This window comes from Dasypus novemcinctus, chromosome 3 (genome assembly GCF_030445035.2).
Source record: "Dasypus novemcinctus isolate mDasNov1 chromosome 3, mDasNov1.1.hap2, whole genome shotgun sequence".
Lineage (NCBI taxonomy): Eukaryota > Metazoa > Chordata > Mammalia > Cingulata > Dasypodidae > Dasypus > Dasypus novemcinctus.
The window spans coordinates 125,337,305-125,361,428 of record NC_080675.1 but is presented as its reverse complement, the minus strand read 5'-3'; the positions used below and the strand labels follow the sequence as shown (position 1 = coordinate 125,361,428).

Here is a 24,124-nt window from a genome sequence, read left to right as displayed (position 1 = left end):
AGTGATTTTGAACACAACTTTTCAGGTAATTAAGGGCCATTTTTATTTGTATTAATCTGTTTTTATGATCAATTGTTTGTGTCTATTTTCTACTTTTCTATTGGGTTTTTGGCTCCCAAGTTTTAGTTGTTGTTTTTTTTTTTTTTTTAAGATTTATTTATTTATTTCTCTCCCCTTCTCCCCCCACCCCAGTTGTCTGTTCTCTGTGTCTATTTGCTGCGTGTTCTTTGTCCGCTTCTGTTGTTGTCAGCGGCACAGGAATCTGTGCTTCTTTTTGTTGCATCATCTTGTTGTGTCACTTCTCCGTGTGTGCGGCACCATTCCTGGGCAGGCTGCACTTTCTTTCACGCTGGGCAGCTCTCCTTACAGGGCGCGCTCCTTGCGCGTGGGGCTCCCCTACGTGGGGACACCCCTGCGTGGCAGGGCACTCCTTGCGCACGTCAGCACTGCACATGGGCCAGCTCCACACGGGTCAAGGAGGCCCAGGGTTTGAACCGCAGACCTCCCATGTGGTAGATGGATGCCCTAACCACTGGGCCAAGTCCGCTTCCCAGCTCCATTTCTTAAGAAACCCATCTTTGCCCCAGTTATTTGATATTCCACCTTTATCATGTATTAAATTTTTTTTATGTTCTTGGGTCTATTTCAGGTATTGACTCTTTCTACTCCTGTCTATTCATATGCCAGTACTACATTGTTTTAATTATAGCAGTTTTATAGTATGTTTTAGTGCCTGGTACAGCTAGACCTCCTTATGGTTTGTTGTTTTCAGTGTTTTCTTGGCTATGTTTAGATGTTTGTTTTCCATATAAACTTTGGTGTCAACTTATCCAATTCGTAAAAACTAAAGTTGACTTTTGAGTAATAACATGAAGGGAGAAAATAAGCCATTGAGCTATCTGAGCAAAGGATATTCTAGGCAGAGAGAATAGCCATTGTAAAAATTGCACACAGCCTTGTGGGACTATCATAGCAGATTTGACTTTTCCTCCAAGGGTTTTGAGCAGAGGAGTTGCATGAGCTGACATCTGTGTTAAGAATAGACCATAGATTCCTGTGGGAAAAAAAAGTACATATCCTGAATCCAATCACAAAGAAACATCAGACAAACTGAAAATGAGGAACATCCTGTAAAATAACTGTTTTATACTCTTCCAAACTCTCAAGGTCAAAAAAGTCAGAGAGGCTAAGGAATGCTTCATGATTAACAGAGATTAAACAGACATAACAAATATGATGAATGGGAAAGCCGACTTGGCTCAACGGATATAGAGTCTGCCTACCACATGGGAGTTCCACGGTTCAAACCCAGGGCCTCCTTGACCTGTGTGGAGCTGGCCATGCGCAGTGCTGATGTGCGCAGAGTGCCGTGCCACGTAGCGGTGTCCCCCGTGTAGGGGAGCCCCACATGCAAGGAGTACGCCCCGTAAGGAGAGCTGCCCAGTGCAAAAGAAAGTTCAGCCTGCCCAGGAATGGTGCCACACACATGGAGAGCTGACGCAGCAAGATGACAAAACAAAAAGAGACACAGATTCCCAGTGCCGCTTACAAGAATAGAAGTGGACACAGAAGAACACACAGCGAATGGACACAGAGAACAGAAAACTGGGGTGGTGGGGGGGGGGAAAGGAAGAGAAATAAATAAAAATAATCTTAAAAAAAAAATACAATGAGTGATCTGGATTGGATCCTAGAGGATGGGGTTTGGTAACTATATAGGGGACATTGCTAAGACAACAGAGAAGTTGGAATATAGACTGTGGATTAGATACTAGTATTATATCACTGTCAAATTTACTGATTTTGATCACTGTGGTTATGTCAGAGAATGTCCTTGTTCTTGGGAAGTGTACTCTAAAATATGTAGGGGTCATCATATTATATATAGAATATCATAAATTATGTACATCATAAAATATGAAGGAGTATGCAACTTACTCTCAAATGGTTCCGAAAATGTTAGAATAAGAGATATAGAGAGATTAATAAAGCAAATGGGCAAAACCTAAGCAACTGGTAAATCTGGATAGAGGATATATAGAAGTTCTTTATACTATTTTTGCAATTTTTTGTAATTGTAAAAATTATAGAATTATAATTTAGAATAATGAATTTCTATTAATTTTTCAGAAGTAGAGTTAGACAAAACCAAAAAGCATAGACTATATAGAGGGACAAGTGTAGATGTGTGGTGTAATTCTTCTGAGCTCTACCCCACTAGTCATCAGCCTGGGACAAGCCATCTAACCTGTCTGTGCTATTGTTTTTCCAAAGAGAAAGATGTCTGTCCTTCTTACATCAGATGTGAAAATTATATTGGGTGACAAACACAAAAGCTCTTTGAAAAGCATTAAGTAGTATTCAAATATAAGCTGTTACTATCATCATTATTATGAAGTCTTGTGTCTGGATTCTCTTTTCACCTACATTAGACTCTCATCTGGTTTTATTACTCTTGACTTCTGTTTATTGCTTGGCCTTTCCTTAGGGTGGCCTTTTCTTTCACTTGGTTATGTAGTCTCTGAATCCTTCACAGTCCTAAGGTTCACTGACCAGTGGATGCTGACTGTTACAGATTATAAAATATTTCCTGTTACCACCTGAGACTCAGCTTCTATGTGGTGCCAAGTATCCTGTATATGCATATGATATAAAAATAATCTATGCTACTGATAAGGAAAATTTTATGTATGTTATATAAAAGTGGATTAATTTATATTAAAGATAAGTAACATTTTTAGATATCTACTTTGTGCCAAGCATGGTTTCAGGCATGTTGCCTCTAATCCTTATTACATCTCTGGGAGCACACATCACCACCTCTGCTTTTCAGGTGAGGAAACTGAGGAAAGTAACTTGTTCAGGCCAAAGAACTGATAGATGACCTCTTGGAGTTGAGACTTGAATACAGCTCTGAAACTCTAAATCCTTTTCTCTCATTTAATTTTGTTACTTTGAACTACATGACCCTATAACTGAATTATTCTCTCAGATTACCATTGCATACTTCTATTTATACACTTTTTATTCAGCTTAGAATATCCTTCTGCATGTTCCTTTAGCTGCCTGATTTCTTTGTATCCTTCATTATTACACTCAAGTTTCACTTTCAGACCACCTCAGCTCAAAACACATGATTTCATCTTCAGAATTCTCAATAATAAGAACTATGCATTTGAGACTAATTGAATACCACCTACTCCATAACTTTGCAGTGGGAATAAAAAATATATATAGTACCTATAAAAAACCACTATATTTTGTAAAACTGATAAATAACAATTGTTTATTTCTGTTATAGTATCTTTGTATATTGCAAAGGCTAAGTACTGATGGAATGGAAAATTCAGGTTGACATGAGAGAATCTGATAGCCATGTAACAGACTTCTCACCAGGAATTGAATGATGTTAGGACATATCTCTAGTGAACACTTGTTTTCATTTCCTGGATGCTTTCTCTGCCTCTCAAAAGCACAAATTTCACAGGTGCCAGTATCCTCTTTTAATATAAATAGTTACTTCTAGTATTAATCACATTGTAGATGTTTGATAAATATTTGTTGAGTAAATAAATCTCTTTTTAAAAGAAAAAAGGATTTTTTATAGTGGAAGAATCTCCCCATCTTGTGACTTTACAGGTTATTTCCACAAAAAAACTTTAAAATTCACTTGGTTTCATTGTAAATCAGGACACACATCTTACCACCTTTTTGTACCTGTTCAGCTCTTTTGATGAATTAAAGTAGGTTGCTCTGTGTATCCTAAAGTATGCACCATAATGTAAGCACAGATGTCACCTTGTTAGAAAGCTAATGTCTCAGACTCTGTACATCACGTTAAGTAAATATGATGTGAATAGGGTGTAAGAGTATCGCTGTGGAAGGAAAAAGGTTTTGTGGTGGATGTATGGGAGTGCTGTATATTATATCTATGCATTGCTGTGGCCTAGGACTCCTATGAAGAGAAGCTGAATAATTAGGGGGAAAAAAAAAAAAAAAAGATAGGATGTAGAATTTTTTCAAGTCAACATTCTTTATCTAAGTTCTTTATCTAACTTTATCCAAGTTCTTTATCGAACCTTTAAACCCATCGCTATATGCCATTCCCTAGTAAGGGACCATGACATTATATTGGGCTTCAAATTTCGGGGAGTTCTGGATCACAGAGTGTTTCAACAATGGCTATGGAGGGATACTGGTATGGGATACCAATGACAGGTGATATATGGCTGACAGGGAGCTGTACAGAACATATCTCCAGGGTGCATGGTAATGTTTGGATATACTCATAGTGGCAACAATTAAAAATACAGCAGGGGGGTTACTGGGTTCCTGGCCAGTGGTGCTCTGTCGTGGTCCCTAGGGGAGCAGCGACAGTCTCCCAGGTACAGCGGCGGGGACCGGGAGGGAGTGAGGGTTCAACAGTGAGCCCCTGATGCTAATGACTATGCTTGTGAGCTGATAAGCCTAAAATAAGAACAAGGCCTAGAGCAACATTGTGCCTGGGAATTTCCTCCTGTCAGCCTTCATGTTACTCAAATGTGGCCAGTCTCGAAGCCAAACTCAGCATGTAAATGCAATGCCTTACCCCCAGCGTGGGACATGACACCCAGGGATGAGCCTCTCTGGCACCGAGGGACCACTATCAACTACCAACTGATGATGCAACTGGAAAATGACCTTATACGGAAGGTTCAATGCGGATCAGCAGAATATCCCTGTCTACATAAAATAACATGACTTTAAAATGCTGTTTGACCTAAAGTAAGGGGGAAATGGAAAGGAGAAATGAGTTTATATGGCTACGAGTTTCTAAAAAAGAGTCTGGAGGCTGGCAGAAGGATTGCCCTCATGCACAACTGAGCAGAGTCAGAGAGACAGATAAAGCAGATACAACCCCCAGATATTGGTTCCTTTGAGGGCTAAAGAGACCCATGGGAGTTATGGTCATGGCCGATGGGGTTAACTACCAGGTCAGATGGCCCCTCTTTGGAAATGGTGTTTATGTGTGATGAATCTGGACTCAGATGGGATCTTCCTTCATAAGACTTTTATGCTAATGTGCTGGAGGTGCAGTTAATGTTGGGGTTTAAGATATATTTAGGGGATTTGAATCTCTGGACTGACAATGTGATAGCCAGGTCCTGAGCCTCAACAGACTTCAGCACCTACAATCTGATTTATTGGGCTTACCACACTCAGCTAAGATGGAGTTGAAGAAGGACAGCCACCACACCATGGAGCCTAGAGTGATTACAACTGAAAGTGGGAGGATTGCATCCAGCATCCATGTGGAATTTGAGCCTCCTCTTGACATAGAGGTGCAATGGACACAACCAATCCAATGTCCACATAGAAGAGGTGGCATTGGATTGGGAAAAGTGGACATAGTGGCTGATGGGTATGGGGTAAGGCAGGAAGAGATGAGAGGTGGAGGTGTCTTTGGGACATGGAGCTGCCCTGGATGGTGCTTCAGAGGCAATCACCGGACATTGTAAATCCTCACAGGGCCCACTGGATGGAATGGAGGAGAGTATGGGCCATGATGTGGACCATTGACTATGAGGTGCAGAGGTGCCCAAAGATGTACTTACCAAATCCAATGGATGTGTCATGATGATGGGAACGAGTGTTCTTTGGGGGGGAGAGGTGGGGTGGCGGGGTGGGGTTGAATGGGACCTCACATATATATTTTTAATGTAATATTATTACAAAGTCAATAAAAATAAATAAATAAATAAATAAATAAAAAGTCAAAAAAAAAAAAATAAAGTAGGTTGCTGTTTTCTTCTCAGGAAATGGAAGTTTCCTACTTCTGTTCTGTGAAAATCGTAGCTAAAGCAGAAAGATTTATTCCCAGGCTTGGTTGTTCATTGAAGTTTTACTTACTTATGATCAATAAATATTTATTGAGATTTGTGATATGTTAGGCTCTAGAATTGGTGTTGGATATCAAATATAAAGAAGACATACGTCCTCCACCTAAAAGATACTAGTCTTGTGAGCAAGTTTATCACTTAGTGTTTCTGAGTAATTGTGTAAATAAATTAAAGATGTAATAGGAACTAATCTTTGAATTCTGAGAAGATCAATACTAGGTAAACACTAGATAGGCTCTATGGTCTTATTAATACTGATAGTATTCCATCACTATATCTTCAGACAGGAAGTACGACTTGACATATTTGAATGAAACCATTTAGCAAATGGACCGTTTTCTTCTCTAGTGATGAGGATGCTTTAGTAAGAGCTGGAGTTTGTGGGAGTCACCAGTTTATGGGCTATTAGCTAGTGGATAATTTGAACTATAGTTTAATTTGTAAATCATTTTCATAGTTATAATTAAATAGAATTTTCTTCTAAATTCTTTTGCTGCTTCTCCAAAGAATATCTCCTTTCTCTTCAGAGTTGGTTGACAACAGTACTGTAAAATACCAAAGTAACCCTCTAAAAAGAAAATAATATGTTTGGCATACACACAAAAAAATTCAGAGCCCCTCTGGTACAGATTCATCCTTAGATGTGATGCTCTCTAATTTAATATTTGATATCTTCTCCCTCTCTGTTTGTTGTTCGCCTATAAGTAGTCATTCTTATTAGAAAATATCATTCTTAAGTATCTTTCCATGTTGTTATATGTATGACCCAGCAGAAATTCATTTTGTCTCACTGATGAGAACAGAGAGGAAATATTGTTAATCACATTTAGAAGTGGGCAGCACTGGTAGTTACTCTTCTTTGTTTTGCAGAGATGAACGAAATCAGTCCATCATTGTAAGTGGAGAGTCTGGGGCAGGAAAAACAGTCTCAGCTAAGTATGCCATGAGGTACTTTGCAACTGTAAGTGGTTCTGCCAGTGAGGCCAATGTTGAGGAAAAAGTCTTGGCCTCCAACCCTATCATGGAGGTAAGCCAGCAACATCCTTGGCCTTTTTATATATTATATTCTCTTGTTAAGAAACATGCTAAAAAATTGGCTGACACAACACTTGTCAGAAAGTCTGGAGTCCCCTAGCCACTAAAAATGGGGAAGTAATTCCCTTGATATCCAGGAAAAGTAAGAATTCAATAATATAGAGATTTTGAGTAAAGCCTAGCTATAGAAGAATCTACTTTAGTGCATAATCCTGCCTTTTTTTTTTTTTTTAACCTGTTACTAAATCATTGCCTCCAAATAGATGGGAGCAATCTTTCATTTTCTAAAGTTCCTTTTCTCCTAGTTATTAACTCATACCTATTTCTCCTTGTACCGTTTACTTATTTCACCTTCATTCTGAGTTCTTATTTATGCTCTATCAAAAACATATGATTCACTATGCTCAAGCATGAATGAATTTCATTATACCTTTGCCAACATTTTAGTTTCTGTACTTAGTCCAACGTGTGTAGCTGTAAATTTTTTTCCATATTTGAACTATAAACATAAATCATGTTTTCAACTTCACCAACATTTGTAAACATTTTTCTTTTTTGTTCTGTCATGCACATCCCATTGCTTTAAGTTAGAAAAAGGAATTCAATAACAATAAATTTTTGAGAGGGGAAAAGCAATGAAAGGATCACCTTTCAAAAGTGGAATACTTATACAGAGTAAAAATGCCAGTGCTAAACAAAAGAGAACTATTTGTGTGAGAATTTGATTATTGAAGGGTTTGTAACTGGAGAACTATTTGCCTATTCATATGGTTTTAGGAAAGTTACAGTTTTGTAAGAAGTCCTATTAAATGGAGATAATTGAGTTTGGACATGCAGAAACAAACCTTTCTTATTAAAAATTCAAATCAGCATTTTTATTCCTGTTTTTTTTTTCCCTATGTCAAACCTTATTTGTCACCCAACCACAGATGGAGTTAGAACTGACCTGGTGCACCTGTGGTACAAGTGGTTTTTGCAATAATCTGTCCAGAGGTAATTGTGCCTGGTTTGCAGTGCTGTGTGTGACACTACAGAATGCTATGATTTCTTGCCTACAGGGCTGTCCCTTAGAGCAGCAGGACTTCACAGAGTCTTGATTGGTTGGCATCAGAGAAGCACATCTGTTCTAGGCTTGTTCCATATAATACTAGAATTTGAAGTTGCTTTCAGGTAACTTAAGTCTGGAATCGCTCAGGGTGTTTCAAAGGTTGAATGAACTATTACATGATCCTGTTAAATTTCCTTCAAGAACAACTACATTTGAGTTTTATAAAGTACAGATTAGAGTTGTATTAGTAAGAATGATGCTAAAAATTTAGAATGGACACAGATCTAACTTTTTAATATGTGGTTATAAGGAGTTTCCCCAGTTTGCTTTTGGATTAAAAAAGAAAGAGAAAGAAAGATAAGGGAATCAGCTATACTTAGCTACTTCCTTCTATATTATTGTTTAGTCCATCTGCAGGAATTTGGATTAAGAAAAGCTTGGTAAAAAAGATGGAGAACCAATTTTCAGCAACTGCAAAAGAGGGCACCCAATTCTGAAAGGTTAAAATGAAATATGGGACTGAAGAATAGTGACAAAGGGGCTATGTTACTGGAAGAAAAAGGAGGTAAAGCATTGATTATATAAACTTAAAAATGTGTAGCTTTAAACCTGCTTCAAGACTATATGTCTCTATTAGAGCCCTTTATTGTGCTATCAAGAAAGAGAGCAAACTCCTCATCTCGAGCAAAGGCTTCTTTTGCAAAATTGAATGATACACAGAGAAAATATTCTTTTTGCTGTTTTTTCACATTTTCTTTTCTCCTGGAAATTTTCATTCTGTGATGGGGGTAGGGAAGATCCTTGGTGCTGACTGGGTCTTAATAGGTTCTTTTTCATCTTCAGTAGCCATAGTTGAAGAGTAAAGAAGAGTAACTCATGGAACATTTTACAAAATCATTGGTAAATCAAGATCACAAAATTCCTTCCTTTAGCCATTTCTTGCTGATTAAAATGAGATTAGCTTTACAGGAGGCTATTGTGAATACAGTGTTTATAAGGCAGAGGGAGCAATTAGGGGGAATGGACCAAAGGTAATGTTTATATATAGAACCTTCTTTCCATATCAGGTTCATGGCTTAAAATCATATAAATTTATTTTTGAGAAGGACCCTAGAGGTCATCTGTTCCTATCAATTTCACCTGGGGACACTGAGGCTCTTTAGAGAAATTGCATGATGATGAGGTGGTAGTAGGGCCTTGTCTGATAGCCATGTCTTTGGACTTCTGTTTACTCCTTCTACCATTCTTTGTTTTATGTTTACTTACATTTTACTCAGAGACATAAGGGTCTGCTTTGACCCTCGCTTCTTCTAACAGAGGGTAGTATAGCTTTGGCAAGTTGGCCACCCTGATCCCTCCCTGAGTAGATGAGGGAGAGATAACATAATAGAAGGTGGGATAAGAGTTGGGGAGGGAGGAGAAACTGTGAGCCACCCTTCCCTACCTTGCTTAGTCACTTGCAGGAAAGCGCTTAAAACAATGCCCTACTAAGCTAAATAGTACTGCTGCTATCACTTCTCCCACATTTAACCCTTCATCTCCTCTTGGTCAGAATATACTATGTTGAGAGAAAATAATGCATTTATCATTATTTGCTTTTCTAAACAAAAGAAAAATAAGGGTAAGGTATGGAGACTTTTTCTTGTGTTTTTTTGTAATATCAAATAGGAAATTTCTTAGTAAATGTGTGAATAGTTAAATTCTGTCAAGCTACATTCTATCATTCTGTAATTTTGCTGAGAAGGGAGTCATTCTTACTTTTCTATATATGCGTTTAAACTGTTAATCTGAAATTTAGCAGTGTCCTCAGTGTTAAAACAAAATAGGATATGTGTTCTTTGTTTCAGAGAGTAAAAATGCATTTTCTTTGATCAGAGAACCTAATGTATTGACTTTTGACTTTTGTAACTATATTACTACTATTTTCATCACTTATATTTGTATTGCCCTTTTAACACTGAAGAGCATTTTCATATCTTTCTTTCTGCTTTGGTTTCAGTATACTAATCCAAATGGTCACAGGCTTTGCACAAGTAAAAGATTTTAATCTTCTGTGAAATTAGCTTATTCAACATGTAATACATGCATTGTGTGAACAGTTGCTTTTCTAACTTCACCATTTGTTATTTTTTGCTCTGCCTTAAAAGAAAAATTTATAGAAGCATATTATCTAAATCAGAAAGCAGTACATATGCCATTTAAATTTTTATGGTTATATAAAAATTTTAGCAGAGAGTTGCATTGTCTGCATTCTATAGGAGATATTTTGTAAGTTAGATACAAGTATTGCTTTCATTTCTTGGCTTCTAAAAGAAATACCATACAGTGGATTGGCTTAAACAATGAATTTTATTGGCTCACGGTTTTGAGACTAGGAGAAGTCCAAAATCAAGGCATCATCAAGGTGATGATTTTTCTCTAAAGACCATGGTATTCTGTGGCTAGCTGCTGGGGATCCTTGTTCCTTGGCTTTTCTGTCACACAGCAGTGCACGAGGCTGCCTCTCCTGGCTTCTCCTTTCTCTTTCTAGTTCTATTGACTTCCAGCTTCTGGCTTTCTCTCTGTGGCCTTCCCTATAAGGTCTTCAGTAATAGGATTAAGATGCACCCTGATTCAGTTGGGCCACACCTTCACTGAAGGTCCTATTTACAATGGGCTCATATCCACAAGAATATATTAAGATTTAGAACATATTTTTCTGAGGTATATAGCTCCAAGCCACCACAACTATCAAAATGGAAAGCTAAATTTTACTTTCTGAAAATGGTGTTTTATTTGATGCCAGTGGAATTTGAGTGGGTAATACTAATACTGTGCTAATAAGCAGTTCATCTGGACCTGTGTTGCCACAGGATGAGATGACAGGATCTTCTGACTAAAGAGACCCTGAATACCAGAGCAACATTTCCAAGAAAATATTAATTTGCCTTAACTAGCTTGTTTACATAAAACAGACTAAATCTTTCTAGAAATCAGAACCTGGATGTTTAATAAAGAAGGCCCATGCCTTGGCAGCTCCTAACCCCACCCTTTCTCTTTTTTTGCTGGCATGAATGACGGTTAAGATGCCCGCATTGGTATATGAGAATCTCCCAACTCCTGGGCTCTGGTTTACTGTTTCTGAAAATACATTTTTTGAGAATAACAAGGCAGATAAAAACTATTATCTTATATCTTTAGGTTATGTAATAAGGAAAGCATATCCCTGGGACTGTAGGGGCAAAATTATTTCTCTTCTTAAAAGAATCAGTTTTAGAAGGTCGTGTTCTTACTCCTTCTCTCCATGAACAAATTTTGTAAATGTCTTGTCATGAATTGCACTTCTGAAGTCTTGTTTCTCCCTTGCTTCTTAGTCAATCGGAAATGCTAAAACAACTAGGAACGATAATAGCAGTCGTTTTGGCAAGTATATTGAGATTGGTTTTGATAAAAGATATCGAATCATTGGTGCCAATATGAGGACTTACCTTTTAGAGAAATCCAGAGTTGTGTTCCAGGTAAGCCAGGCGTGTATACATATATACTTGTTTTTTATTGCTGTTTAATTCCAGAGCCTGTGCTGCTTGTTATGCACTTTTTTCCAGATACTCTTTAGCATGTCGTGATAACATTATTACAAACTACACTGAACTAATGAATGTAAAATGGTGCCTGTTAGAGGCAGGGGAATAGCCATTGGACTAATAATTTTGGCTTTTTCCTACAGATGCTTATAGGAAAAGTTTAGTTAAAAAGATACTATTGGGAAGCGGACTTGGCCCAGTGGTTAGGGCGTCCATCTACCACATGGGAGGTCCGCGATTCAAACCCCAGGCCTCCTTGACCTGTGTGGAGTTGGCCCATGTGCAGTGTTGATATGCAGAAGAAGTGCCGTGCCACGTAGGGGTGTCCCCCGCGTAGGGGAGCCCCACGCGCAAGGAGTGCGCCCCGTAAGGAGAGCCATTCAGCGCGAAAGAAAGCGCAGCCTGCGCAGGAATGGTGCTGCATACACGGAGAGCTGACACAACAAGATGACTCAACACAAAGAAACACAGATTCCAGTGCCACTGACAACAGCAGCAGCGGACAAAGAATACTCAGCAAATAGACACAGAGAACAGACAACGGGGCAGGGGGGAAGAAATAAATAAATATTTTTTAAAAAGAGATGCTATTAATTTAGTCTTATCATATTTCCCAATTGATAGAGCATTGGTCTGTCACTTCAGTGAATTAACAATTTGACCTCTGTTCAAGAAAAAGATTATCCTTGTCTTCTTTCCTTCCCTTTTCTCCTCCTCAGAATGTATTGCTTAGATACAATGGTAAGGGCTGAAAAAACCTTCACACTCAGTTGTGAACTACTATCAAAGAACACACTCAGTTGATAAACATTATACTGATGCATCTGTGTGGGATTTATATTCTCTAATGTGCTCTTGGTCCTTGTTTCTCCCTAAGTATGAAATGCTACATATTTATAACAGTGGCAGGCATACATTATTTGCAGGTAAACTAAGGGAGTGAGGATTTATCACTGGAAAACTCGAAGTAGAGGGTTCCTGATGACCCACTGCATACCTCACGAGTGAGAACCAGTGCTTCAGCAGTCCCTTAACTGTATACCCTGGGCCTTGAGGTTCAGATACCCCTACACTGCCAGGTAGCATGGTCTGCAACTCCCTTTGCCCAAGTCTATAATGGCTTAGAGAGTCTGGGACATACTAAGAGTTATAAGTTTGGGCAGCTTATAGCTACCCTGGCATTTTCATACTCTTAAATATGTATTTGTGGCTATGTAATATATAGTTCTTCATTTGTATAGTAAGACAGAAGTCACCCTCCCCTCTTGTTCTAATACCTAGATACCTACAGAGCATAAACATGCTACTTGTATAGGTTAAAAAAAAACAATTAGTTTAGTAGCCAGAAGAAAGAATGGGTGAAACATAGGTAGGTAAGAGAAGACTGAGTCCATATAATAGTGATTTAATTGATAGGTAAGTGATTAATGGTGAAGTGGGTAGGAAAGATGGTCCATGGTCAGTAAAGTGACAAGAGGTTAATAGTACTTAATTCAAAATGGTAAGTCCTAATCCTTATTGCCTTGTCTAGAGACAGTGAAGCAATTCTAGCTGTTCCCCAATTCCCCAAAGCTGTGTAATATGGAGTATATTTTGTATGTCAAAATGATTCAAATAGTGAAAAAGCACATTTTATCTTGTCCTTCATGTACAAAGGTGACCAAAGCATTTCTGTGGATTCACCCACTTTTCTAGTTGTCTGTACAGAACCACCTGATCTCTTGCCTAATCCTTGTTGTGATCATTGTTAGGTTGGTAAATTGTTCAGTGTTTTCTGTTTATGTAATATGTTTTCTTTACCAGACATCAGCCTCCTTTGGTGATCATACCTAACATTGGCCTTATTAGCATTATTCTTTAGCCAACTGAGTACAAAATTTCATTGGGTATGATAAAATCAATTACTGAATACAGAATTCAATAGCAGAATTTAAGGATTTGATGGTAGAGCATAAGGATTAGGTTTTGTATGAACAATATTATTGCAACTGTATTTTTAAAAGTATGTATTTCGAAAAAGACTGTCAGGAAATATTGAAATGATCTTAGAATAATATGTGATATATTTTCTATTTTATAAAATACTGTTCTTGATTTTACAACATATAAATTAAAATGATAGAGATGATATAATACTTGTGAATTTCTTACAACCACAGTAGATGGTCCAGTCTAAAATATGGCAAAGATGGCATGTTCTTTTTCAGTCAGAATGTTAGGAAGACTATAAATCAAAGACGTACAGTTGGAAAATATTTATAAGCATTGTAAAAAATGGTTTTAGCTTCCCCCAAAACACTGATCTCTTATGACTATGGCCATATGTCAAACTGTTTACTAGTTCAAAAAGTATTACTCTCAGATATTTTATGATGAATGTGACCAACAGATACACATATATGCATATACAATTAATCCCAAACTTAGTAATCATATGTATTAGGAAATTTGGGGAAGGATAATTTATTTCATAAATAGCTAATTAAATATTAAAATTTTATGATTAATTTTCTGGGTTTTAGATTAAAATACTATAATTGAAAACTCTTCTTCTTTCAAAGGCAGAAGAGGAGAGGAACTATCACATCTTCTATCAGCTTTGTGCCTCAGCAAAGTTACCTGAATTTAAAATGCTGAGATTAGGTATGAATGGCATTAGATTTATTATGCTGGTGTTGCTTTCTGCTAATTCCTAAGTTCATAAACTTATTTGTTAAAAAGGGGCTTATTTCATACTGAAATATTTATGGATGAAATGATAAGAAGTCTGTGATTGCCTTCAAAATAACCATTGATGATGGGAAAGGAATAATGAGTGGTGATATAAAGGAAAGAGAGTTTCATTATACTAGTCTCTTTACTTTTATAGATGTTAGGAATTTTCCTTGATTGAAAGAACACTTTTTTAAAAAAATGTAATTGCCTTTTTATTTTAAAGATACATAGATCACAAAAAATATTACTTTAAAAAAATATAAGAGGTTCCTATATACCCCGCACCCCACCCCACTCCTCCCATATCAACAACCTCTTTCATCATTGTGGCACATTCATTGCATTTGGTGACTACATTTTGGAGCTCTGCTGCACAGCATGGATTATAGTTTACATTGTAGTTTACACTCTCCCCCAGTACATTCAATAGCTTATTGCAGGATATATAATGTCCAGCATCTGTCCCTGCAATATCATTTAGGACAACTCCAAGTCCCAAAAATGCCTGTATATCACATCTCTTCTTCCTTCTCCCTGCCCTCAGCAACTATCGTGGGCACTGTCTCCACATCAATGATGCAGTTTCTTCAATTGCTAGAGTCACAATAGTTCTATAGTAGAATACCAGTAAGTCACTCTAATCCATATTTTATTCCTCCATCCTGTGGACCCTGGGATGGTGATGTCCACTCCATCTCTAAATCGAGAGGGGGCTTAGATCCCACATGATTGATGGATGCGATTCTCCTGCTTGCAGTTGTAGGCACTCTTGATTCCCTGGTGTGGTGGTTGAGCATCTTTACCTCCCTATTAGCTGACCTGGGTAAGTCTAATGCATCGGAGAGTAGAAGTTGCAACTCTGCTGAAGCTCAGGGCCCAGCTGGCACATGACCAGTCCAGAGATTCAAGTTTATCTGGGAAGCAAATGTGGCTCAAGCAGTTGGCTCCCGTCTACCCTATGGGAGGTCCAGGGTTTGATTCCTGGGGCCTCCTGGTGAAGGCAAGCTGGCCAGTGTGGCAAGCTGGCCCATGCAGAGTGCTGGCCTGCATGGCAAGCTGGCCTGAGCAGAGTACTGGCTCACGTAGGAGTGCTGACCCATGCAACAAGCTGGCCCGAGTGGAGAGCTGGCGCAGCAAGATGGTGCAGCAAAAAGAAACATTGAGGAAAGGTGATAAGAAATGCAGCAGACCAGGGAACTGAGGTGGCGCAAAAAATTGAGCACCTCTCCCCCACTCTGGAAGGTCCCAGGATCAGTTCCTGGTGCCGCCTAAAGAGAAGACAAGCAGACACAGAAGAACACACAGCAAATGAACACAGAGGGCAGACAATGGGGTGGGGGGGGCAGGGAGGCAGGGAGAAAGAAAGAAAATAATTTTTTTAAAAAAGGAGTTTATCTGATGGAGGCTTGAAGGGCTTCTGATGAGGGAAATCAAGTATTTGAGGAAATTATCCCAGCCTGTAGATTAGAATAAAACCTTTAAAGAAGGACCACTCATTCCACCAATTAGGATAAATAAACTATAAATGGTTCACTTCGTTGTAAACACAGGAAGTCCAACTCCAGACCCTGTACACTTAACTGTGCTATCGTTGACTAATTCTGAGTCCACATAAGGGTAGACGTCAATGCTTTTTCATGGACTGCAAAACTTTTATTTTCTTTAATTGCAGGAAATGCAAATTACTTTCTTTACACAAAGCAAGGAGGCAGTCCTGTGATTGAGGGAGTAGATGATGCCAAGGAGATGGCACATACCAGGCAAGCCTGCACTTTGCTAGGTAATTTAATTTTATTCTTCAGTTCTTACGAGCAATAGCTTTATTAATACTTCAAACAACTGTTGTTTAGGATATTGGCTTGGCTTTGTCTTAACTGGTGAATATTATTTGGATATTTAACATTCTTTATAAAACACATTCGGATTGCATATGGTCACATGGTTTCTTTTTTGGGGTGATGGAGCTGTGTTAAAATTAGTTTTGGTGTGGGGCAGGTGTAGCTCAGTGGCTGAGCACCTGTTTTGCATGTATGAGGTCCTGGATCAATCCCCAGTATCTCCTAAAAAAAAAATTAGATTGTGGTAATGATTACACAACTCTAAATTTACTAAAAATCATTGGATTACACATTTAAAAGGGGTAACTTTTATGATAAGTAAATTATACCTCAAGAAAGCTATTTCAGGGAAAAAAAACACATTTGGGCCATCAGGGGAGACAGGATTAACTAATTCTTTGCTTAAATTTTTAAAATATCTGAAACCTAAAGGTAAATGAACTAGGATCCTGTCAGAGCTCAGATTTTGAGGGCTATTATGTTTTTATTTGTTTATCTGCTTTTTTTTGTGTGACTAGGAGATGTGACTGAGCTGTCTTGGTGACAGAACTTTGTGTTACATGTGGTTTTATTCTAACACTTTTGAAACTATACAGATGTCCCTATCTTGTTTCTGGAACTTAAAAAATGTTGGATCTACATGTGAATAAATTAATCTTTAGAACTATAAAATACAACTTATAGAGGTGAATCAAACTTTTAAAACCTCGAAATTTAATCCAAGTTGGTACTTTGAGGAATACCCTTAGGTGAGTTCGTTTAATTTAAAAACCTATGCTTTCACTTTGCTAATCAGAGTGTGGCCTACTGGGGAGCTTGCTAGAAATGCATAATCTCAGAGCCCTGCCCAGAATTAGAATCTGCATCTTAAAAAAGATTCATAAGCATGTTAAATTTTGAAAAACACTAAATTAGTTTGCAAATAGAAGATTGTGAATTTGAAAAAAAAACCATAATGCAGTGGATGGCAAAAACATTCATCATGAGGTCAATTCTCAATTACGTATGTAAGATTACATATTTGGAAATAATTTTACTACTTTCACTTCATATAATTATATCTAATGTTCTAGAAATTCTTACCTTATTGTAAAACAAAACCAGATTTTATAAAGAGCCAAAGGCTATGCAACTTCCTTATCCTGTCATATCCTTCAGGTCCTGCTCTAATGCGGTGTTTGGACACTCACTCAGGCTGGAGTACACCACCAGCCTGAAAACTACTACTCTTTGGTTAGAAGAAATAATTAAGTAATCTGACTCAAAACAGCCTTACTGAGCTACAACTTGCATTTGGAGTAGCAATAAATTAGAAATGGTAATAATGTTAATAAAATACTTAAATCCAGTTTGTGACAACAATAATATGTCTAGAACTTACTGTGACATGTAATATGCTAAATGTGCTACGTGTATTATCTCATTTAATCTCCACAACAATCCTTGGAAGTAGTTGCTGTTGCTATTGCCATTTCTCAAATGAGAAAACCAAAGCCTAGAAAAGTGAAGTTACTTGCCCCCCTTAGATGACAGTTTGGTAACAGCCAGGTCTTAAGCCCAGGTCTGTTACAGTCCACGGCCCATGTTCTCAACCATGAAACTATACTGTCTAATGTGTTAATTTTAACAAGGATGAAATTGTTATTAACTATGACACATGATAATGTACATCTGGCAATATTCAAGAATTAACAATAGTTAAGAGTACAATTATAAAAATATTGTTTCATTTTAAAAAAAGAATTAACAATGGGCTTAAAATGATCTGCTGTAATTGTTTAGTTCCTGTTCTGAAATTAATCACTTGTTCATTTATTCTCATGTTTCAGGAATTAATGAGTCTTCTCAGATGGGAATTTTCCGAATACTTGCTGGCATCCTTCACTTAGGCAATGTTGGATTTACATCTCGAGATTCAGACAGCTGCACAATACCTGTAAGTTCAGAACAAATATAGTGTGATGGTACTTGAGTTGTGTTTTAGTACTGTTGAGTCTTATTTTATGGGATTGGAAGTCTCGCTAATAACATTACCAGAGAGATAAGTATTAAAAAGAGAGATAATCCTAAGGAAAATCTTGAGCTGTTCAGTAAAATAAGAACAAATTCTAATCCCTGGTATCCAGTGACTGTATGTGTGCATGTGTGTGTGTGTGTGTGTGTGTGTGTGTTTGAGAGAGAGAGAGAGAGACTGGATACATCTCTGATCTCCATAACAGAGACGAAAAATACTGTATTGGTTATGAAGATTGGACTGGTGAGTCTTGAGTGAAGGTTTCACGTTTGGTCTATGGCACAAGGATAACTTTATATGGTTACCTTATGTGGTATCAACCTTATATGATAACCTTATATGTGTCTTCAGCTTTGGAAATGTAATATGGGTTAAAAGTTATTGAAGAAACTGTTAACGGTGGTTACTTCTGGGAAGAGTAACTAGGTGGCAAATGTGTGTTCGGTGCAATGGGTAAGAAACTAATGTCTCCCATTTTTAAAAATTTTACATATATATTTTTATTAGAGAAGTTATGAACTTACAAAACAATCATGCATAATGTGCAGAATTCCCGTACAACACCCCTCCACTAACACCTTATATTGTTGTGGAACATTTGTGACAGATTATGAAAGAGCAACATTAAACTATTACTGCTTACTATGGTCTATAGTGTACATTTGTTGTTGTTTTTTTCATACCCCCCTATTGTTAACACAATACCTTCTTTGACATTGATGCAAGAATATTACAATATTGCTGTTAACTTTAATCCATGAATTACATTAATTGTATTTTTCCCATGCATCTCCACATTCCTACCACCTTGTACTAGTGATGTAAATTTGTTCTAGTTCATCGAAGACATTCTTGTATTTATACTATTAACCACAACCCTCATCCACCTCCAGGTTCACTGCTATTCAGTCCCTAGATTATTTTCTAGCTTTCTTTGAATTGACAATTACATCCCTAGGCTACCCCTTTCAGTCACAGTCCCATTTTAAACCAGCTGCAATAGTTCTACTCACTATAATGTGTTATCATCGACTCTTATCATTTCCACACCTTTACAGTCAAGTTAATTAAAAATACTACATACATTAAGCATAAGTACCCCTTCTCAGCCCTCCTTTTATCTTCTAATAACCTATACTCTGGGCTTTAACTCCATGTGTTTATTCTTCATGTTTAGATCATATTAATGAGACCAAGCAATATTTGTCCTTTTGTGTCTGACTTCTTTCACTTAGCATGATGTCTTCAAGGTTTATTCATGTTATCTATGTGTCCCAATTTCATTTCTTCTTCTAGCAGCATAGTAAATCATCGTGTGCATATACCACATTTTGTTTATTGATTCTTCAGTTGATAGACACTTGGGTTGTTTCCATCTTTTGGCAATAGTGAATAACACCGCTATGAACATTTGTGTGCAAATGTCTGTTCATATCACAGTTCTCAGTTCTTCTGGATATATTCCTAGTAGAGGAATTGTTGGATCATATGGCAATTCTATATTTAATTTCCTGAGGAACTGCCAGATGTCTTCCACAGAGGCTGCGCCATTTTCCATTCCTACCAACAGTGAGGGAGTGTTCCTATTTCCTACATCCTCTCCAGCACTTATTGTTTTCTGTTTTTTAATAATGGTCATTCTGTGTCTCTTTGTTACATCATCTCGTTGCACCATCTTGTAGTGTCAGCTTGCTGTGCCAGCCTGTTACATCAGCTTGTTGTCTTGTTCATCTTCTTTAGGAGGTACTGGGAACCAAACCCGGGACCTCCCATGTGGTAGGTGGGTACCCAACTGCTTGAGCCACATCTGCTTCCCTTGAGTTATTTTTCATATAAGGTGTAAGATACAGGCCCTCTTTCTTTCTTTTGGATATGGATATCCAGTTTTTCCAGCGCCATTTGTTGAATAGATTGTTCTGCCCCAGCTTGGGAGGTATGACGCCTTGTCAAAAATCACTTGATCATAGATGTGAGGGTCTGTTTCTGAACTACCAGTATGGTTCCGTTGGTCAGTGTGTCTATTTTAATGCCAGTATCATGCTGTTTTTAGCCCCATAGGTAGGTACTAAGATTTTCTTTTTATGGTACTGGGGCAGAGGAATGAGCCCACAACCTTATATGTGAGAAGCCAATGCCCAACCACTGAGCCACATCGGTTCCCCTGAGTTGATTTTTTCATTTGTTTGCTTTTTGTTTGTTTATTTGTTTTTTAGGAGGCATGCGGGACCAAACCTGGGACTTTCTATGTGGGAAGCAGGCACTCAACTGCTTGAGCTGCATCTGTTCCCCAGTAATATGATTTAAAGTCTGAAAGTGAGAGTCCTCCAACTTTGCTTTAACTTTTTAAGATGTTTGTGACTATTAGGGGACCTTTACCCTTCCAAATAAATTATATAATTGAGTTTTCCATTTCTTTAAAAAAGGCTGGTAGAATTTTTTTTCAAGATTGCATTAAATCTATATATCAATCTAGGTAGAATTACATCTTAAGATATTTAGTCTTTCAATCCATGAGCATAAAATGGTCTTCCATTTTTTTGTTTTTATTTCTTTTAGCAATGCATTGTACTTTTCTGAATATAAGTGCTTTTTGTCCTTGGTTAAGTTTATCCCTAAATATTGATTCTTTTAGGCCCTAACATAAATGGGATTTCTTTCCTGACTTCCTCCTCAGATTGCACATTACTCTAGTGTATAGAAACACTACTGGTTTTTGCATATTAATCTTGTATCTGCCACTCTGCTAAAATTGTTTATTAGCTCTAGCAGCTTTCTTGTAGATTTTTCAGGATTTTCTATGTATAGAATCACATCATCTGTGAAAAGCAAAAGTTTTATTTCTTCCTTTTCTATTTGGATGCCTTTTAGCTCTTTTCCTTGCCTATGCTCTAGCTGGAATCTTTAGCACTATTTTGAATAACAGCGGTAAGTGGGCATACTTGTCTTGTTCCCAGTCCCAATAGGAAAGCTTTCAGTTTTTACTTTTGAGGTTTTTTTATATATGCCTTTGTCATGTTGAGAAAGTTTCCTTCAATTCCTATCTTATGTAGTATTTTTATCAAGAAAGGATGCTGTACCTTGTCATACGCTTTTTCTGCATCAATCGATAGGCTCATGTGATTTTTCTTCTTTAATTTATTAATGCGATAAGTTATGCTGACTGATTTTCTTGTGTTGAACTACCTTTGCATGCCTGGTATACTTGATCATGATGAATATTCTTTGAATGTGTTGCTGGGTTCGATTAGTGAATTTTTTCGAGGATTTTTGCATCTGTATTCATTAGGGAAATGGGTTGATAATTTTCTTTTTTCGTATTTCTTTATCTGGCTTTAGTGTTAGTGTGATGTTGATTCCATAGAATGAGTATGTGTTCCTTCTTATTCAATTTTTTTGGAAGAGTTTGAGTAAAATTGGTATTAAGTCTTCTATGGATCCTTGGAAGAACTCATCTGTGAAATTATCTGGTCCTGGGCTTTTCATTTTGGGGTGTTTTTTAAATGACTGTATCAATCTCCTTAATTGTGATTGGTTTGCTGAAATCTTTTCTTCTATGCTCAGTGTACATTGTTTGAATATTTCTAGAAATTTTCCTATTTCATCTACATTGTCTAGTTTGTTGGTGTACAGTTGTTTATAGCATTCTCTTATGATCTTTTTTTATTTCTGTCAGGTCAGTAGTAATGTCCCCATTTTCATTTCTGATATTTTTATTTGCATAATCTCTCTTTTTTTCTTTGTCAGTCTAGATAAGGGTTGCCAATTTTGTTAATCATCATTAAGAACCAACTTTTGGTTTTGTTCATTCTCTCTATTGTTTTTTTGTTCGCAATTTCATTTATATCTGCTCTGATCTTTGATATTTTATTCGTTTTGCTTGCTTTGAGAATAGTTTGCTGTTCTTTTTCTAGTTCTTCCAGTTGAATAGTTAGGTTATTAATTTTAGCTCTTTCTTCTTTTTTTAACGTAAGCAGTGAGGACTATAAATTTCCCTCTCAGCACTGCCATCACTACATCCCATAGGTTCTGATATGTTGTGTTCTCATTTTCTTTTTTTTTTTTTTTTAAGATTTATTTATTTATTTACTTCTCTCCCCTTCCCACCACCCCCTGCCCCGGTTGTCTGTTCTCTGTGTCTTTATTTGCTGTGCCTTCTTCTTTGACCGCTTCTGTTGTTGTCAGCGGCACAGGAATCTGTGTTTCTTTTTTTGCTGCGTCATCTTGTATCAGCTCTCCGTGTGGGCAGTGCCATTCTTAGGCAGGCTGCACTTTCTTTTGCACCGGGTGGCTCTCCTTACGGGTTGCACTGCTTGCATGTGGGGCTCCCCTACAGGGGGGATACCCCTGTGTGGCACAGCACTCCTTGCATGCATCAGCACTGCACATGGGCCAGCTCCACATGGGTCAAGGAGGCCCGGGGTTTGAACCGCGGACCTCCCATGTGGTAGACAGACGCCCTAACCACTGGGCCAAGTCCGCTTCCCTCGTTTTCATTTGTCTCAAGATATTTATTGATTTCTTTCACAGTTTCTCTTTTGACCCACTGATTATTTAAGAGTGTGTTGTTTAATCTCCATATATCTGTGAATTTTCCCTTTTTCTGCCTGTTGATTTCCAACTTTATTCCATTATGACCAGAGAAAGTGCTTTTTATAATTTTGACCTTGTTAAATTTAGTGAGATCCGCTTTGTGACCCAACATATGGTCCCTCCTAGAGAAAAATGGATTAGCACTTGAGAAGAACGTATATCCAGCTTTCTTTGTGGTGCTGTGTTCTGTATATGTCTATTAGGTTCGTTTATCATATTATTCAAGCTCTCTGTTTTTTTATTGATCCTCTGCCCCGTTGTTCTATCCAATGTTGAGAGTGGTATATTGAATTCTCCCAATATTATTATAGAGACATATCTTTCTCCCTTGAGTTTTGCCAGTGTTTGCCTTACATAATTTGGGTCATCCTGCATGTACATTTATGCTTTTTATTACTTCTTGGTGAGTTACCCCTTTTATTAATATATAATACCCTTCCTTGTCTCTAATATATAATAATACCTTTGCTTTTAAAGTCTGTTTCATCCAGTGTAAGTATAGCCACTCCAGCTCTTTTTGGTTACTGCATTTGTGGAATATCATTTTCTACGTTTTTACTTTCATTTATTTGTATCCTCGGGTCTAAGGTGAGTCTCTTGTAGATAGTATATAGATGGCTTGTATTTTCTTATCCATTCTGCCAGTCTATCTTTTGATTGGTGAGTTTAATTCATTAACATTCAATGTTACTACTGTAAAGGCTGTTCTTACTTCACCCATTTTGAACTTTGGGTTTTATCAGTCATATCTTATTTTCACCACTCTTTTTGCACTTTTAGTTACTTTTACTAATATAGTCTTCATTTCTAGATTCTCTTTCAAACCTCTTTCTCCTGTTTTTTTTTTTTTTCCCCAGGCTGTAGCACTCCCTTTAGTATTTCCTGCAAAGTCAATCTCTTGGTACAAACTCTCAGTTTCTGTTTATCTGTGAATATTCTATACTCACCCTAATTTTTTTTTTCTCTCCCCTTCCTCACCCCCCTCCCAGTTGTCTGCTTGCTGTGTCCATTCGTTGTGTGTTCTTCTGTGTCCTCTTGTATTCCTGTCAGCGGCACCTGAAATCTGTGTCTCATTTTGTTGTGTCATCTTGCTGCATCAGCTTTCTGTGTGTGTGGTGCCATTCCTGGGCAGACTGCACTTTTTTCGCACTGGGCGGCTCTCCTTACGCTGGGCACACTCCTTGCACGTAGGACTCCCTATGCGGGGGACACCCCTATGCAGGGAACATCCCTGTGCGGCATCACCCTAATTTTTGAAAGACAGTCTTGCCAGTTATAAGATTCTTGGCTGGCAGTTTTTCTCTTGTGGTATCTTAAATATATCATATCCCTGCCTTCTTGCCCCCATGGTTTCTGGTAAGAAATCAGTACTTAATCTTACTGGGCATCCCTTGTATGGAATGCATCACTTTTCTCTTGCTACTCTCAGAATTCTCTCTTTG

General features: G+C 37.7%; 1 protein-coding gene across 5 annotated transcripts in view; it reads left to right on the top strand.

Annotated features, from left to right (window-relative positions):
- The window catches only part of MYO5A (myosin VA), a 243,947-nt gene that overhangs the window by 96,480 nt on the left and 123,343 nt on the right, over window positions 1-24,124 (top strand). For 4 of the 5 annotated variants that reach the window (XM_058294223.2, XM_058294222.2, XM_058294221.2 and 1 more), the window contains exons 5-9: window positions 6,750-6,906; window positions 11,316-11,459; window positions 14,087-14,168; window positions 15,913-16,020; window positions 17,908-18,014. In XM_058294223.2, coding sequence (XP_058150206.1) covers window positions 6,750-6,906; window positions 11,316-11,459; window positions 14,087-14,168; window positions 15,913-16,020; window positions 17,908-18,014 — 598 coding nt within the window. Of the gene's footprint in view, window positions 1-6,749; window positions 6,907-8,386; window positions 8,528-11,315; window positions 11,460-14,086; window positions 14,169-15,912; window positions 16,021-17,907; window positions 18,015-24,124 lie in introns of those variants that run through there. The other variant, XM_058294224.2, reaches the window with a different exon arrangement.